We start from the raw sequence: 16,143 nt of genomic DNA on the forward strand, positions 1-16,143 counted from the left end.
CTTAGAATATCGAGTCTCTTCTTGGTAACTTGCTAACCTTCCTCTGAGTACCGCCAGGCCTCCCCATCCAGGGGACGTGGTCAGAAAAGGGACACCAGAGTTTGTGTGAGAGTCAGATCTCACTCTCCACTCAATGAACAAATAAGTGCCCTAATTAATGAGACAAAAACCTCCAAAGGCGCCACTGACTTTTTTTTCCTGTTGGCCACATATTGCTGGGTATGAGGTCTGCCCTTAAGAGTGATTTGTTTCTCTAAGGAGACTCCCTTAGAGAAAACTTTTTCCTTTGTGAATTATTGTCAACTGGAGGTGGCTTCTGGCTTGTGAATGGGAGCACATGCCTACTTCTCCTTTTAGCTTTAGGACCTCCTGTGGCACAGACCCATGCAAGCCCTCTGCATGCTGCCAAAGCTTATGAGTTCATATGTGTATTGGCCCTGCTGTGTTAGAAGGCCTTGTTCCCTTGGTGTCTCCCTCCCCTCTGGTTCTTACAGTCTGTCTGCCTCCTTTTTCTCAGGGTTGCCCAGGATGTGAGAGGAGAGATTTCATGGATACATCCCATTTAGAACTGAGTGTTTGAAGGTTTCTCACTTGCTGCCCATTGTCTAGTTGTGCCGCTCTGGATTTGTTCCCATCTGCTGCAGGAGGAAACTTCTCTGATGATGGCTGAGCAAGGCCCTGATCTATGAGTACAGCAGAATGTCATCATGAGTCTATTTTTCTGCATTCCTTTAGCAGAACAATAGTGTTTGAATTTCCCCTAGGTCTCTGGCCTATCTGGTCTCAGGTTCTTGGACACCTAAGTAAGGAGTGTTGGGGATGGATCGCGTCTCATGGAGTGTGTCATAAATCTAATCCAGTATTGGTTCGTTACTCCCACAAGTTTTGTGCTTCTACTGCACCAGTATATCTTGCCATAGGACACCATTGTAGATCATAGTGTTTGAGGCTGTGTTGCTGTTTACCTTTCTCTTTTTGTAGTGATCAGACTACCTTCCAATATCATAAACACTAGTCCATAGGGATGAATCCAGCCTGATTTCTCTGGGTTCAATGAGCAGTGTAGGTGTTGTCTTCAACAGTAGGTCCTTATTGACATTTTGTTGAGAGCAATGAAAAGCCTTGACCATAGCCTGTATAGCCAGCAGTAGGTACTTTGTGGGTTCTTTTTTCTTTTACCCTTCTCTACTCCTTTTTCTTCTTCCATTTCAAGCTCTTAACACTAGATATGAGAGGGGGGAAAAGCATAGAGAAGAAATGAAAGAGATCCCTGAATAAAGTCATGGGTCTGAAAGGGTGATATTATCATTAAACTCTACTTCCTGTTGATTCAAGGCATCGAGCTCCTTGTGGTAAGTTTGATCTTCACCATCCCAATATCGAATTTCTCCTTGTTGCTGTTTCTTCTTTGCACTCGAATACTTAACAAACTGAGACCAACAGCAGCCAACAACCAAGCAACAATTCATCACACCTCTCAGGGCCCTAGCATTTCTATACCCTCTGAAAAGTCCCCAAGATTTCAAACATCACACAATTGCAGAAATTGTCTGCTGCTTGAAAAATCATGGCCTGCTGGAGTATGAGGCAAACAATAAAAAGCTGCTGCAAAGTGGGCCCACATCACCACACCTGGTCTTAAAACAAAAACATATTCTTATGATATTTTGGTGTTTTTGAAAATTCCAAAATTGTCACTTTTTGGAATTTCACACTTTCATACAATATTGTCACCTTGTTTGTTTGGAGGTTCTCAATGGCCTTCACAGGCTCTTGTCAAATAGAATAGTCAACAATTTTCTTGTAACCTCTGCATTTCTCATCGTTTACATATATACAGAACCTTCTTTGCGTTTGTTTCTGGGCTGCAGGAAGGGATTTAAAAGCTTCTGTCCTTAAGAAGTACAAAACCAAACTAATTAGAAGCATAAAGAATGTCAAGTAAACCATTAAAAATGTGCCAGTTGATCCTTCTTAAGAAGAAAGATGTGACATAAGGCCATCAGTACACATGTAGTGGAATGTTTTCAACCCTAGAAAGGACTGAGTACTGCTGAATGCGACATGGCTATTCTTTTAATAGTTAGGCTTCATGGAGGAAGCAAAATACAAAAGACTATGTATATGATTCCATGAAGGTAAAATATCCAGAATAAACAAAGTTATTCGGGGAAAGAAGTACCAATCTCTGGATGTACTGCTTGGCTAGAGAATTGTGGGCCAAAGTGATCTCTAAAAATATACACAGTTTCTTTTATGATTGCTCAAAATTTTCCTGATAGCATAATACAATGGTTATAAAACTCGGTGACTGTATTAAATGTCATTGCCCTGTGCACTTAAAATCTTAAAGTGAACGAAATTGCGCAATATATGAATTGTGTTTCAATAAATGTGGTATAAAAAAACTAAAGGAAGAAACAGAAGATAGGAGATAGCTAGACTACAAAAGTAAGGTTAGCTGTTACATGGAAGCAAGGCCAGATAGATCACTTTGGGAAGGTCTGTTCTCCCTAGAGAGGGCTTACATAGGCATTCTGGGTAAAGTGTATCTTTACTCCCATTTTCAGAAGGAGTCAGACAGTAGGAATATTAATCTTCTCCCATCATAATTTCTGGTAGTATTGGTACAAGTATTGTCTTACAAAGTAAAAATGACAAGAAACTAAACGATGTTCAATGGCCCAGCCCATTCCACTAAGAAACTGAAAGATGTTAGAATAAACACAGTCATTCCCATATGATACGGCATTATTTTAACTTGTATTTTAAATATTTAAAAATAGTAGCACTTTTTAATATTTCCCCAAGTATTTTTGTAAAATATTCAAATTAAGGAAACAGCGGTTATTAAGCTTCATGAAAATTTCAAGCTAACCATATTTAAATTGGTTTTTAAGCTATTAATCCTAGCCTCTTTCCATAGATACAATTAATTTTTATTATCACTCTAGGTTCTATACATTCTGATATAAAAATGAATGTGTGTTTTTTTCTAAATGCAAATACAAATCAAATTCTTCAATATTTTATCTATTGGAAGTTATTAATGCAATGAGAAAGTAAGGAAAGCTGACCATTGGGAACAAATAAGACTCATATTTATTATTGAGTATACTGGAAACAGGCCAATCAAACATTCAGTAGTGAAGAGAGAGAGAGCTAGTTTGGGAATGTAGAAACCTGGCTTCCAACCTCTGGATTCTGCCTGGAACTTCCTCTGAAGCCCATTACCTTTTTAGTTAAACTTCTTCATCTGTAAAATGAGGGCAACACCACTAGATGACTGCTAAAACGTCGCACTGCTTTAGCACTCCTGTTCTAAATGATAAGTCTGCATTGCTGGCCAAGTGAGCTACCACTGTGAGCTAATGGCTATGGCATAATTGAACTTTCTAGATCTCATTGAATCTACATGTGCCCTGGGTTTTATTGCCCCACAAATTGACCTGGGGCTTCTAATGTACAAAATGAGAGTTACCTACATTTGACATCAGCTTGAAGGACAAAGTTAGGAGAGAGTGTGTGTGAGAGAGAAGACAAGAGAAGTGACTTCCACATGAAGATGGAAGGAAGTCAAGTTCAGGTCTTCCTCAGCATGCTTAGGGCAGCTTACCTCATTTGAGTTTTCCCGTTTATAAAGGAATGGACTTTATCTGCTACTGTAGGCTGGGGAAAGGAACAGAGATAGATAACATATAAAAGATGCAGAAACCTCCGAGAGAGAGAGAGAGAGAGAGAGAGAGAGAGAGAGAGAGAGAGAGAGAGAGCGAGAGAGAGGGGAGGAGAGAGGAGGAGAACGAGGAGAGAGGAGGGAAGAGACAGAGACAGACAGGAGACAGCAGAGCAGAGGACGAGAAGAGACAGACAGACAGACAGGACACAGAGACGACAGAGACGACAGAGAGACAGAGACACAGGAGAGAGGAGAGAGACAGAGACAGCGAGAGAGGAAGACAGAGAGAGAGAGAGAGAAGAGGAGCGGAGAGAGAGAGAGGAGAGAGAGAGACAGAGATAGAGAGAGACAGAGTGAGACAGACAGACAGACAGACAGAGACAGACAGACAAAGACAGAGAGAGAAAGACAGAGAGAGAGACAGAGACAGACAGACAGAGACAGACACAGACAGACAGACAGACAGACAGACAAAGACAAAGACAGACAGACAGACAGAGAGACAGACACACAGACAGAGAGACAGACAGAGACAGAGAGACAGACACACAGAGAGAGACAGAGAGAGACAGAGAGAGACAGAGAGAGAGAGAGAGAGAGAGAGAGAGAGAGAGAGAGAGAGAGAGAGAGAGTCTTCTCATCGTCTTGCTATGTGCTATAGTTATTTACTGAAGCTTTACTAGGAACCACTTCTTTTTGCCTTTTCCTAGCAGCAAGTATGGACAAGACTTATATAAGGATCTCAAAACATAGGAGAGATTCATTAATCAAAGATTATATTTGGGGTTTGGCGGTCAAGGGTTTTCTATCATCCTGATAAGACTAATGGCATTATATCTGGGAGACAAAAGTGAGGAAAACATCCTAACTTGAAAAGAATTGTGAAGCATCTAATTGAAATTTGGGGCTGAACTTTTCAGTAGGAAGATAGGTTTTGTGTTGATGAGACTGACTCATCATGTCCTTGTTTCCTTGAATAATCTCAGGCTGTCCATCAATGTGATGATTAACTCATTTCTGACTTGATCTTTCTATGTGGGCTCCACAGTTTCTTCCCCACAAGAATAAAGATACATCAAATCCTCAGGGGACAGACAGAATTTCTTGCAGTCTCTGAAGAGTTCACAGGTTCAAACGCAACCTGCCTGAATTGTAAGAACTTTAATTGAGTAGATAAAGAGGGTTTCATAATTATAAACTGCAGTAGGTATAACAAGAGGCTAAATACATAGCTGCGGTTTTAATTAGCTGGTGCTTCAAATTAGTAATGTTGGTTTCAGTCAGAAATCAGTGACGTTATACACTGAAAACCTCATCACCATGTAGTTCATTCCTCATTAGACTTCACCATGTGAAGCTTTCAATACAACACCATGCTGAGCTTGAATGGAAAAAGTTGGACCTATTTGGTTTCCATCCAAGAGCAGTGAAACTCTGTGGAGAGTAAATTCTTTCTCACCAGAGATATGAGAATTAACTGTTCTTTGTTAGATGTGTTAAAAATTGCAGCAGGCAGTTTTGCCTGCAACAGATAACACCCGTGTGCACGCTCAATCTGCTATTCAAATTTGCATCTGGAATTTGGTAGCTAATGAACTGATACAAAATGCAGCCAAGAGCCTCCTAACAAATCAAAGCTAGGGCTAAAGCCCTGAAAGTGCCCTTATTGCTGGCTGCTTGAAGGGCTGTCATGCAAGTTAAATCACATTTCCTTTTCTTCTCTCTCTCTCCATTTTTCCTTCAGGGTTTTAATTATGTCTTTCCCTCAGAGGAGAAAGAAGGTAGTTTGCAAAGCCAAGAGACCAAAGCACTTCAGTTCTCTTCATGGGAGAATTAAATGTGATCTATGGGCTTGTCATTTTGAGCTGTCAGGTGCAAAAAATGAACAGATAGCTAGGAAATTGACATCTTGCTCACATTTACTCAGAAGCAAGAGGCTTCAGTTCTTGCCTTTGTGTTGTAAATCATCTGCTATGGAAAGCAAAGAAATTACTATCTTTCTCTTGTGCAAAAAAATCCTTCTACTTCTATAATGCAAAATTCTATCTGAAATTGTTACGCCATCTCACATTGGGCACTATTTTTCTTACGTTTTTGACAAACTGATGAGCTTGCATTACCTACAGCTATTTGTAGTATTGATGTTAGTGTACCATAAGATTAGAGTCCAGTAAAAGGATCTAGGCTGCTTAATTTCAAATTAGCCTCCAACATGGACACTGAGTATATGGTACCAAACTATGTAGGGTTAAGACCTCAGCCTGGGAGCAGGAGGGAGGACTAGATGTATAGAAACCATCTGAGACTAGATAGGTTAGCTTTCAGTCTGGACATGACAGCTTTTTTGACCGTGCAGAGCCCTATTTGGAGGCTGGAATTTGGGTGGAATCCAGAAGTTTTCTTGGTTATCTTCACACAGTGATAATATTTGCATAGTATACTTATGAATGTACCCATGAGTCATGAGCTATACAAATTCTATATTATAAAAGCTGACGGTGCAGTGGAATACCCTAGAACTGCCACCATTTTAAAGAGGAAAAGCAAAGAATGTTTAGGTTGATGATATTCCCATCGATTAAAGTACTGAGTTTGACAATTCAAATATTCCTATGGAGAAGAGTGGATGATTAAGTGTAGTAGCAACACATACTCCCTGTACAGTAAGCTGTATAGTTAATGCACTAGACGAGTGGTTCTCAATCTTCCTAAGGCTGAGACCCTTTAATACAGTTGCTCATGTTGTTTTGACTCGAACCATAAAATTATTTTCATTGCTACTTCATAAGTGCTACTGTTATGAGTCATAATATAAATATCTGATACGCAGGATGGTTTTAGGTGACCTCTGTGAAAGGTGTGTTCACTTCCCTGAGGTGTCATGACCTAAAGGTTGAGAACTACTGCAGATGACAATTATGTTACTTTTAAGTAAATTAACTAGGTATTGGAGTTTATCATGTGTTCAGAACCGCCAAATTCACTTTTATATTTGTATACATCTTCAACCCCCTTTTTCTTTTTTAATATCTTATTAATTTATTCATATTACATCTAAATTGTTATCCCATCCTTTGTATGCTCGCATTCCTCCCTCCCGCTTTCCCTCTATACCCCCCCTATGTCTGTGACTGAGGAGGACCTCCTCCCCCTTTATATGCTCATAGGGTATCAAGTCTCTTCTTGGTAGCCTGCTATCCTTCCTCTGAGTGCCACCGGGTCTCCCCATCCAGGGGAAGTGGTCAGAAAAGGGGCACCAGAGTTCATGTGAGAGTTAGACCCCACTCTCCACTCAACTGTGGAGAATGTAAGTGTCTCTCAGTAGAAGAATGGGTAAAGAAACTGTGGTACATTTACACTATAGAATACTACTCAGCTATTAAAAACAAGGAATTCCCAAAATTTGTGGACAAATGGATTGAACTAGAAATGGTCATAATGAGTGAGTTAACCCAGAAGCAGAGAGACTCAAATGGTATATACTCACTTATATCAAAACACTAGCTCAAGGGTCATGTCCCATGAAAGTCTTCACTTACCAGGAAAGTGGGACAGAGTGAAGGACATCCTATTGGAACTCTAGGTGTGAGAGAAGCATGGGAGAATGGGGAAATAGAAGGATCCAGAGGGTCCTAGAAACCTATAAGAAGAGCATTATGATGGACAGATCTGGGCCCAGGGGTCCTGCTCACACTATGGCACAAAAGACAGTACATGCATTAAACTTTGAACCCCTACTCAGATCTTGCTCGTATATCTTACGCTTCTTATTGTGAAGGAAATTTTAGAGAATATATTTAGTATGCCTGCATCTTAACTCTAAGCTGCCACATGCCATTAAATATGGAATTTTCCACTTGTAGAAACATACAAGCATTTTAAAAGTTTCAGATTTGGGATTCTGATACTTGTGTTATAGATTATTAATTTTTGTAAACACTATGCACATTTAGAGTTTAATTTGAAGTACTGCATGATAGAGAAAATAACTTTCTTAATAAGGAAGTATTCCATCTGTCAACCTCACAGTCCCAGACTAGATCTTAAATGTTGTCTGGAAGCTTTGAATACTTCAATGGAAAGGTCTGAAATTTGATGAACCTCTCAGAGATAGTTTTTATAAAACTGCTTTACATTAATTTCAATCAATGATTTTGCCACATATCTCTTTCATTGCTAGTTAGTTATTTGTTGTTTCAACCAGACTCCATCCTTTTCTCACAGTTTTCCCAAAGGGCTCTTAGTACGTTGTGAAGCCAAATACAGACATGCGCGCACGCACGCACACACATTATCAAAACAAGAACAGTCAAACAAAATGCAAGTATTTAAATAATTTAATTAATATTTATATATGTCCACCTCCACATAAGATGGTATAATATCCTTAAGCTCTAGGAATACATCAAGTTTGCCTAAACATTCACATTTTAATCATTTATTTTCTTTGTATTATGTGACAAATGGATTTATGGCCCATTTGGCTAACAAAATGGTGTAAACTTAATTCAGCCCTCCTCTGTACAGTTTTGAAGAGTGTGAAATTGCATCTAATAATCAAAAAAGGGCAAAAGATGAGAATTTGACATACATGCATGACTATAGGTACAACCTCTAATGAGAAAATTTCTGAATTTTTAAAAACTCAGTGCAGTTTAAAAGGGTTCTTTGTTCTCTATGTAGCGCTGATTGGATAGAATTGACTTGAGTCCTTTTTCTTGAGGATAACAAGGAAGATCTAAATGTTTTCATTGCTAATTAACTTTTTGTCTGTCTTTTCCTTTTCATGTCAGTCACTATGAACAAGATCGTAGTGCACTTAAAAAAAAGGAATGGGAACGGAGGAGTCAAGAAGTTCAACAAGAAGAGGATCTCTTTTCTTCAGGCTTTGATCTTTTTGGGGAGCCCTACAAGGTAGCTGAATATGTATGTAATTTATCTTATTGAATAATACTTTCTTGCTACAGTTTTGAATTTCCTTACTGAAACTAACTTTATCTTCAAGCACCAAAAGTTATTTTACAAGTGAAATTGCTGCAAATTGGGGCAATTAAGAGTTCCAAAAATGTCTTCCAGAACAAAATTCACCTTCTCTGGTTTATAAGATTTCCTGTCTTGAAAGAGCCTTTCAGAGCCCAACTCTTGTTACAAGAAATATCCCTTGTATGTTTCTTAGGTGTTTAGTAGGCAGCCCTTTTAGACCTTACTAGAATGTCAATAAATAGACCTTGAGCTTGTTTGGAGGTTCTAGCAGGGGAGCGCAGCTACTTGTATACCCGTGACCAAAGACCCATCCTCCTCTATTCAGGAAGGTCTTCCTCTTCAACCAAGCCCGCAGCTTCCGGAGGGACGCGCATGGAGTGGTGAGGGAGGAAGGGGACACCCGCCTAGCCAGCCAGACCACTTGAATCAACCCTACTGATCAATGGGGTGACAGATGTCACAGCCAAAAAAAAAAATCAGGTTATGGTGACCATTGCTTGAAAATTGATTGATTTTGTTTTGTTGTATGCTTTATTTTAGGTTGTACAGAACTGTTCGTATTTCCTTATTAGACTGTTTTCTTGCTTTGTTGATTTTTAAAGGTGCTATTGATTGTAAAAGATGAGAAAAATCATGATGTAATGTGTAATAAAAAACTGAATTTCATTTAACAAAAAGGAAGAATGTCAATGAATAGGACCACGCATCTTCCCAGTCAGTGCCACCTAGTGCAAGACTAATGCATCTTTTTTTCAATTTTAATAATAGTGGTAGTGGTAGGTACTTTTCAAAATCTTTTAAAAATCCTTTTCTTCTTCTCATAATCCTTAGTCTTGGTCAGAGAAACTTTTTTGGGTATGCACCAGTTCTAGTGTTGTGATAGGATGGTAAAAAGAGAAATATTCTTTATTGATCGCTAGTGAAGCATAAACATAGGCACAACACCACACAACAATCTATTATCAACACAATAATAAAGAAAATTGCCATATCATAAGCCTGTCTACAGGCTACAATTACTCCCCATAATAGTTATGGCTCAAGACAAAAAAGGCAGCTCTCCGAGAACAAGGGCATAAAGTTACTAACTATTCAACCACCCTGAATCTGACTAAATGTTTCCATATCTGTCTTTACCTTATGTATCTTTATACTATGAATACAGGTGATGCCAAATATCTTTGACCGTGCTAGAAAGAAGTTTTCTCAATGGCTTTTCAAAAATACACTGTTTACATAAAATATTGACATGCATCTATATACTACACCTCACTAAACAACAATTACCATGAAGGTAATAAGTTTACTAATTATGACTTAAAATTCTGTAGAAATAATAAAGCAAGGGTTCTTCACCTTATAACAATGTAAAAAATGGCATAGATATTGAGCTATAAGAATAGCCTCCCCCAAGAAGGGCTCCTTTTTTAAATCTATGCAAATATGCAAAACTCATTTGGTCATTTTTTCTTTCATCCTGAAATGTCCACTGTCTTTGATTTTGTCTCCAAATTGGAGGCTCTTATTTCTTGCTGTTACCCTCTCCCACCTTCAGTTTACTCTGCAGCTTTATTGCCATTCTAATGTTGTACCTCAATTCTTCTGCCTCTGGCTTGTGATTATTTATGAGTTCTTAGTCTTATATTTGGTTCAATCTCTATTTGTACCTTGTATTCTTCATTACCACTACCTGCAACTTTCACCCCTCACTAGTGATCTCTAAACACATTCATACTTATCTCACTTAAAGAGAAATTTCTATGAGGCTGGAGAGAGTGGTTAAGAGAACTTGTTGCTCTTTTATAGAACCTGGGTTCAGCACATGCATGATACCTCATAACCACCAGTAACTACAGCTTCAGGTGATCGGAAACCCATTTTTGGGTCCAGCACACATGTTTGCATATACATACCCATAGGCAAACATTCACACACAATAAAAAAGTATATGTATAATTGTTTAATTTCTAACATATATTCTTCCTTTCTCTATGCAAGATGAGCTCCACAATGATTATCTGTCTTTCTCCAACCATTTCCTGTCCATTCTCCAAACCCCTGGCAATTGATTGCCCACAATTTTCTTATGGTCATAAATTATGCCTTTATTGTCAGGTTCAACAATAAATTTATAGTCCTTACATTCCTTGACTTCCTAGAAAAACATTAATAGTTTGTTCTCTGGAGAAACTTATATTTCCTTGGTTCTCAATAAACGTTTCTTTCCCTGAGAGAAAGGGGGAACACTCCTCCATTGCTGATGGGAGTGGAAACATGTACAACTACTTTGGAAAATTTTCATACAATAATTTTCATCATGGTTCCCCTTATTTTAATTCATTCTAGATCTTCCCCACCTCTCTATGTACTCAATTTTCTGTTCTCTCTCCCATTCTCTCTCAAAAATAAAAACAAACAGGAAACAAGAAACACACACAAAACCTAACAAAATTCAAAAGAAACAAGTAAAAGACCAATGTGACAAAAATGCCAAAACAAAGTAAATTGGTCCAAATGTCCACAAAATACCATCTAGGCCATTTTATTTTGGCCAACTAACTACTCCTGGACTTGTGCATAACATAAGTTGTGGTTTATATACCCAGTAAATGTACCATTGCTGAAAAGTGATTTTACCTTTGTCAACAGGTAGTGATTGCAGATAGTTTATTAGTTAAGGACCTGTGTCTGTGTCTTCCTCTCAGTACTGAAACCCGTCTGGCTGAATCTTGCAGATCTTGTACATACTGCCACAGTCTCTGTGATTTTCATATGTTCATCAGTCTTGCTGTTTATGGAAGACACTGTTTCCTTGGAGTCATCTATCCCCTCCAGCTTTTAGAATCTTTCTGCTTACACTTCTGCAAAGAGCCCTAAGCCTTGAAGGGGGGAGGGGAGTAATAAGATTCTATTTAGGACCGAATAGTCCAATGTCTTGAATTCTCTGCATATTGTCCAGTTGTGGATCTATTTATTAATCACCATCTACTATAAGAAGAAGCTTTTCCGATGAAGGTTGAATGAGGCAATTATCTGTAGGCACTAGTTTTAAACTCTCCCTCCCTTCCAAACCCCAGAATCTAGGTAGGTGAGAAATAAGGTTAGAAGGGACAGGAGACTTAGACCTTTTGGACTTAATGCTGGGTGGTTAGGGTCATTGGATTCTTTGGGAAAATACCAATCTCAGTCATAAGAACATCCAGCAGTCCAGAAGCAACAGCAGCCTTCTTTTTCAATATGTCTCCTCAAAGTGTCCTTCCTCTCTCTGAGATCTGATTTTTTATGCCCTCTTTGAGTCCTAAGAATTAAACTAACTGCAGCTGACAAAGACTGTGCCCCTCTCAGAGCCAAATAAGGCTGTCATCAGCTGTGGCTAAACTAAAAGCTTCTTCATATCCTACACTTGGGATTAAAACAAAAACTTGTTTATATAACATATCTGAGGTTTTTTTTTTTAAGAAGTTAAAACTTCCATTACAATTGTCTATGTGTATATAATAGCAGTATGTCATTAGGAATCATTTTATTGCTATGATTCTTTTGCAGAATAATAATATTAGGTTTTTCCATAGGCCTGTGACCTCAAGTCTCAAGTTTTTGACTTCCTGAGCATTGACTGACATAGGTTTCATCTTATGGAGTAAAATTTAAGTCCAATCAGAAAGTGCTTGGTTTCTCCCATAACACTTTGCCATTAGTCCTACTTTTTAAAATAAATAGTATTTTATTACTACAATTGCTATTACTACTGCTATTTTACAGATTATTATGGCTCAATAAAAAAGAGTAAACAGTGCAACAGAAAGATTTAAGTGGTTTATACAGGAATCTTTGTCTTAAAGGAGGTTAAGACTGCTCAAGCTTATATAAATGATTGCTATGAGGATCAAATGAAAGAGCTTGGAACACCTTGCCTTAAAATCTGTAAAGTACTATGAAGTTCAAGTTCTTGTTGTTATTATAAATAAATAAAGGAATGGCAACTTACAGCCCAGAGATATCACCTTGAAAATATCAGAATTAGGAAATAAAAGGAAATTACTAAATCACATACTTCAGCTACACCACAATAACATAAAAAGTGAACTTCAAAACTTGATTTATTTTGCTTATTTTATTAAAAAAGAAATAGTATGGTACAATAGCCTCTTAGCATATTAGTCTGGCAATGAACTTATACTACTGATTTGTAGATAACATTAGAAGCAAACTGAGGGAATTTTGCATTTCTTAAAGTAATGAGAAGCAAAAAGCTTAAATGAAACAGTGCTGTTAGTCATGAGCCACAAACCAGACGTGTAATTTATGCCTGAAAATACTCGGAAAATGCATTTCCTTGATGATAGAGAAATTGTGATTACTTAGAAAATAATGGCTACAAAGGTTACCTTTAAGGAATCAACCAATTATGTGGAATGAGAAGTAAAGTATTGGCCATATTGAAAGAAGCCTATAATTGATTGAAATAGCTAAATTTCATCTCTGCAATGTTTAGAATTTTTAGTAAAGTCTGCTGAGAATACCTTCCTACTTAATAGGATCATTAAGACTCTGGAGAGCAGAAATGGAACATTTAGTGTGCATCCGAAGTTGCTATGGTACATAATGAGAGTATATTATGTAGGTGCAGATAAATATATTTCAGGCCCCACTAGATTTTCTGTGTTATATCTACTTTTTGGGAAATTAAAAGATTAGTTGTCAGTCACCTCTCTAATGGTGAAAAGGTAAAAAAAAAAAAAAATGGCCCTGGAAGTCTGGTCTGAGCTATTAAGTATCTGGTGGTTGCTGAATGGTGGTTTTTGTTTGTTTGTTTGTTTGTTTGAGACCACGTGTTAATGTTTATGTGACTGTGCCTACCATTGACTCATGAGTATTTTTAACTTATCAGTATTTGTCATAAAAATGATCATTGTATTTCCTACTTGTAGCCACAGCATGTCTGTTATGCAAAACCTGTAGATATTCCTTTAATTTTCAACTCAGAAAGCTTGGACAGTAAAACTAATCTTAAATTATCTGCTCTAGAGTTCCTGTCATGAGGCCTTCTGAGACAATTGCTCTCTGAGGAAATAAATTTAAGAGAGATGAGAGCCTTCCATTCCTACAAGTTAGCACTGCTCTACTTCTGTGCCTTATGTGTACAGAAAGGTTACAGAGCCCAATTATATTAGGCTAGCCTCCAACTTGATATGCAGACTTTAATGTAATGCTCATGGTTTTTAGTGTTCATAAGAAACATTGTATATGAGGAACACCTTACAATCTTCTAGAAAATTCTTTACTGAAAACTTTTTTTCCAATTGCTTTAAATAAGAAAAATTCCTTTTTACCTTTCAACACCATGCATATGTTTGTCTCAGTTAATGATCTAAGATGATGTTCTTTTCATCAGCTAAAGACAATTCTTTATCCTATAAACTTTTCATTTTTGACTTGTGAACTTCAAAACTTTCAGTTTATTGTTCAATCAGTAGTAACCAAGTTAACATGCCCTTTGCTTATTTATATATCAATTACCTCAAATTATTACATATCCTTTTATTTGATAGAGGCACACTATGGGATATATTTTTCTGTTAAATTCTGCACTCTGGTGTCCTTGATTTGATCACTGCCCCTTGTCAGGGTGGCCCTGTGGACATGCAGAGGCACGGGATGCAGGCTATCCATATGAGACCTGATAGACTATGGTCAGATGGTGGAGGAGGAGGATTCCACCTGTCAGAGGTCTAGGTGAGGGAATAAGGAGGAAGAGGGAGGGAGGGCGGGATCAAGAAGATAAGAGCAAGGGGATCACAATCAAGAGGTAATGTGAATAAATTGTAATAAATAAAAACTGCAACAATTAATTTTATAATTTAATATGTAGCAGACCAGTGCTTCTCAATCTATGGGTTGCTATCCCAATGGGAGAAGTCAAACAACTCTTCACATGGACTAACTAAGACCATCAGAAAACACAGCTATTTTCATTACAATTCATGACAGTAGCAACATTACAGTTACAAAGTAGCATATATATATATATATATATATATATATATATATATATATATATATATATATATATATCCCGTGTGGTGGTTAGTGCCTTTAATATTAGCACTCAGGGACACAGGACACAGAAGCAGGAGGATCACTTTTAGTTCGAGGCCAGCCTGGTGTACAAAGTGAGTCCAGGATAGCCAGGGCTACACATAGAAACTCTGTGTTGAAAAGCCAAAAATAACAATAGTAATGATTTTATGGTTGGGGGTCACCACAACATAAGGAACTCTATTAAACAGTCTCTGCATTACTAGAAATTGTGGCAATTCTTGTTGCTATAGTGATGATACCGATTATCTCTGTGTTTTGATAGCTGTAGATTTAGACAGGAAATGAAAACACAGCTTTACTACATATACTGCCTACTAGGATGCAAATTTCTGGGCTTATTTAGAGAAATTTTAATTTTCTATGAATTTAAACATCATAATGATAGACATTAGCCAGTTTAGAAATTCTCCTTATTCAAAAAAATGTTTTAAAACTTGAGCCTTACATGGGAGAATGGCAAAGTAGAAGGATCCAGAGGGTCCTAGAAACCTACAAGAAGAACATTATGATAGGCACATTTGGGACCAGGAGTCCCCCTCAAACTATGGCACCAGCAAAGGACAATACAGGCCGTAAACTTCAAACCCCTACCCAGATCTAGCTAATGGACAGGACATTCTCCACAGTTGAGTGGAGAGTGGGGTCTGACTTTCACACACACTCTGGTGCCTCATATTTGACCACGTCCCCTGGATGGGGAGACCTGGTGGCACTCAGAGGAAGGATAGCAGGCTACCAAGAAGAGACTTGATACCCTATGAGCATATACATGGGGAGGAGGTCCCCCTCAGTCACAGTCATAGGGGAGGGGAGTAGGGAGAAAGCAGGAGGGAGGGAGGACTGGGCAGATACAAGGGATGGGATAATCATTGAGATGTAATATGAATAAATTAATAAAATAAAATAAAATAAAAAAAACTTGAGTCTTAAAAATGTATCAACGCACCTCAGAAACTAAGGCCACTGTAATAGTTAAACATCAATGAAGAGACATTAATTACTAGATGTAATTCTTCCTACTGAGAAAAAAGATTTGCCTTCTACATACCATCAAAGTAACAACAGGCATTTCACTAGCTTGCTTGTAATCAAATGAGATATAAAGTATGTAGATCCGTATCATGTGGACCCAGGGCAGGGTGACTTCTCACAGCAAGAGCTATTATTGTGCTTGTGCCTATAGTGGAAAAGGATAAGGTTATGATTTTGTAAAAATGTACTTCCACAAAATCTATTAAGCACAAAGAGGATATTTCAAGTGGGAATGTAATTCCTTTGTTTCTGTTAGAAGAATCAGATCCTTGACCATAGACAGGTATCTGTGTTTGAAGCATACAATAATATGACTTGAGAGAAAAGTGTTTTTCAGGTTGCAGAGAAAC

At 37.9% G+C, this 16,143-nt stretch overlaps 1 protein-coding gene across 1 annotated transcript in view; it reads left to right on the plus strand.

The window, feature by feature from the left end:
* Aff2 (ALF transcription elongation factor 2) overlaps nt 1-16,143 on the plus strand; it is a 506,796-nt gene that overhangs the window by 151,101 nt on the left and 339,552 nt on the right. The window contains exon 2 of the mRNA XM_051142388.1: nt 8,470-8,590. Within this exon, the coding sequence (XP_050998345.1) occupies nt 8,470-8,590 (121 nt within the window). The remainder of the gene's footprint in view (nt 1-8,469; nt 8,591-16,143) is intronic.

This window comes from Acomys russatus, chromosome X (genome assembly GCF_903995435.1).
Source record: "Acomys russatus chromosome X, mAcoRus1.1, whole genome shotgun sequence".
Classification (NCBI taxonomy): Eukaryota; Metazoa; Chordata; class Mammalia; order Rodentia; family Muridae; genus Acomys; species Acomys russatus.